A 2588-nucleotide genomic window follows, 5' to 3' on the forward strand; every position below is an offset into this window, starting at 1 on the left:
ACATTAATGTAGAGTAGTTAGCATAAGCTGTGTATTATCAAAGTCTCCCAGGTCCACTCTTAGTGTGTTTGATCCTTCTTTAGTAAGACGATGAATCTTGCTCAACCCTAACCAAAACTCACCAGTAAGGTTACCAAATCCATTCTCATAGTCAGTCCAGTATCTATAGAAATCAACAGATCCATCTTGTCTCCTCTGAAATACAGTCCATCCACCACCATCAGTCTCCATATCACAGTATACCTGTGATCCAATAGTGTATAATTATAAATTACTTTCAACTAACTTGAAATGGAGTCCCTCCATCAGGATTAACAGTATAGACACCACTTATATCAGAACCAGTCTCAAACAAGCTCTTACAGTCTCTGTTATCTACAATAAGTATATCATGAATTATTCCAGTTATGTACAGTACCTTGTGGACAAGACTTTGGTTGTACTTTAGGACATAGAATATATCTTGTTTTACCAATTCCTCTAATGGTAACAGTCTGTCCTAAGTTACTAATGATACAGCATACTCTTAGATACAGTGATGGTTCATGTTCATATCCAGTACAATCAGCCATACAATAAGATCCTTCTCCTTCATCAGTGGTAACTATTAAACACAGCAACAAGAGCATGAAGATGAACATCTTTGAAATTTTACTAGACTGTACGTGAGCTTGACAAGAACTGGAATTCAAGCCATCTATTGAATGAGCAGTTGTATTTGCAACATGATAGTGTAAATACTTTACCGGTAAATTTCTGCTGTTTAGATACACCACTAGTGATGCACTAGTGTTGATATTGGTACATAGCCAAAAAGAGTTACTGATATAAGAACTGTTGATAAGTATAATAATTCTTAATAAAAATAATGATTGCACCCACAAAATGACATGAAAAAAAACAGTTTGAGTACAGAGAAAGAAGAGATGCTACTGTTTTTAAAAAAGAACCTACCAAATTTTGACTATAAATATTAATGACACTAATCAATGATTATTGTTAAGAATAACAAATGACTATTTTTATTCTTAAAACATTTTCATAAAAGTATCGGTATCGGCCATTTTAATGAAATTTTCACAAATTAATCAGCTGGTTAATATCGATTTCAAAAATGTGTATCAGTGCATCACTATACACCACCAAATTATGCCACGCATGATTGCTGCACTCTTAATTTGATTTTGTAGAGAATTGAAATGATAATTAATTGACAATTCCTCTGTACATTAGACTCTTAACTGATTCCTCATAGTCTCTAGTAGTACTAACAGGGTTTAGTTTGAGAAGTGTAGAGTGTTGTTTTGTTGAGTCCTTTAGTTAGTACTTGTTAGTATTCAACAACAACATAAAGATGAACATCTTTAACATTTTACTAGACTGTATGTGAGCTTAACAAGGACTGCATGGAATTCAAATTAATGAATTAGTTAGCTACTTTTATGGAAAATCACAGTTAACCTACTTAGTCTTCTGTGACCATCAATAGTATTAGTTGTCAGCTACTAGTAGCTGGAAAAGTTAATGATAAGATTCATTATTGGTGGCCCCACTGTACTCTTTTTTCTATTACTTTTTTTATTTTTAAAGTTGTCTTCTTATTTTATAATTTCTCTTTATATTTACTTGCTCTCCATCATACTCCATTCCCTCACTACAGGAGCAGAGCAGGTATCATAATCTGATCAAAAAGGAGGATTAAAATACAAAAATCAAAAATGAAATACACTAATCACTGCCTTCATCAGCTTGTACAGGAGGCGCTATCACTCTACAACTGTCCTTTTGCTGTCCAGCTGGTAAGAAATTAGTACTCCTTTATACTTTAATGTCACAGGCCCGTGTGCAATAACATGGTCACGTGGTATCATTCATTGCATACAAAATCTTCTCACTTTCCCTCTCTCTCTCTCTCTCTCATTCCTGCAGCTGTTTCAATATGGCATGCAGCAAAAGGTTCTTTTGCTAGACAAAACCAAACACCAGAGAAGGACTTCATAGCTCTTAACAAAATGGCAGCTCAGAATGACCTCACTACAGCCCAGGAGCAAAGCCAGTTCAGAGCTTGTCACGATATAAGACGAAGAGACAAAGATCGGGACTCACAACTTGGAAAATCTCGCTATCCGCCAGAAGGGATGACATTTGGAGTATCGACAAGACCTTCTACTCCATTGTTTGAGCTGCTTGAGGACAGATATGGTGAGAAATGGCTGACAGAGAGAAGAGAAGCAGAGAAAAGGCAAAGGGATAAAATCAAAGAGCAAGTAAGCTAAGTAATAATATTATGCAGGCGCAATTTGACTCTTTCTCTCTCTCTTTTCTTTGATGGCAGAGTCTTTGTGGTAAAGTTTTTGAAACAAATGCATCTCTCCTTCGAAGACACTCAGCTCCTGTTGATCCACCACCACTGTGGAAAATGAAGCGATTCTCTAAAGTATGCAGTCTCTTTTCCTTGCCCTCCCTTCAACCATTTTTATTTTAGATCCCTGCAAGCTTAAATACCTTCTATTCAGACAAGGAGAGAAGCAGAGCTTTTAACTATCACATGTCAGACTCCATTGGAAGGAAAGGGACAATAGGACAAG

General features: G+C 36.0%; 1 protein-coding gene across 1 annotated transcript in view; it reads left to right on the top strand.

Annotated features, from left to right (window-relative positions):
* Positions 1–2584, top strand: part of LOC100638141 (cilia- and flagella-associated protein 77-like) — a gene marked incomplete at its 3' end in the record, with an annotated part of 6026 nt that extends 3442 nt beyond the window's left edge. The window contains exons 5-6 of the mRNA XM_020000589.1: positions 2405–2437; positions 2486–2584. Of these exons, the coding sequence (XP_019856148.1) occupies positions 2405–2437; positions 2486–2584 (132 nt within the window). The remainder of the gene's footprint in view (positions 1–2404; positions 2438–2485) is intronic.
* Between the last annotated feature and the right edge of the window lie 4 nt (positions 2585–2588).

Source organism: Amphimedon queenslandica, unplaced genomic scaffold (assembly GCF_000090795.2).
Source record: "Amphimedon queenslandica unplaced genomic scaffold, v1.1 AMPQUscaffold_13171, whole genome shotgun sequence".
NCBI lineage: Eukaryota > Metazoa > Porifera > Demospongiae > Haplosclerida > Niphatidae > Amphimedon > Amphimedon queenslandica.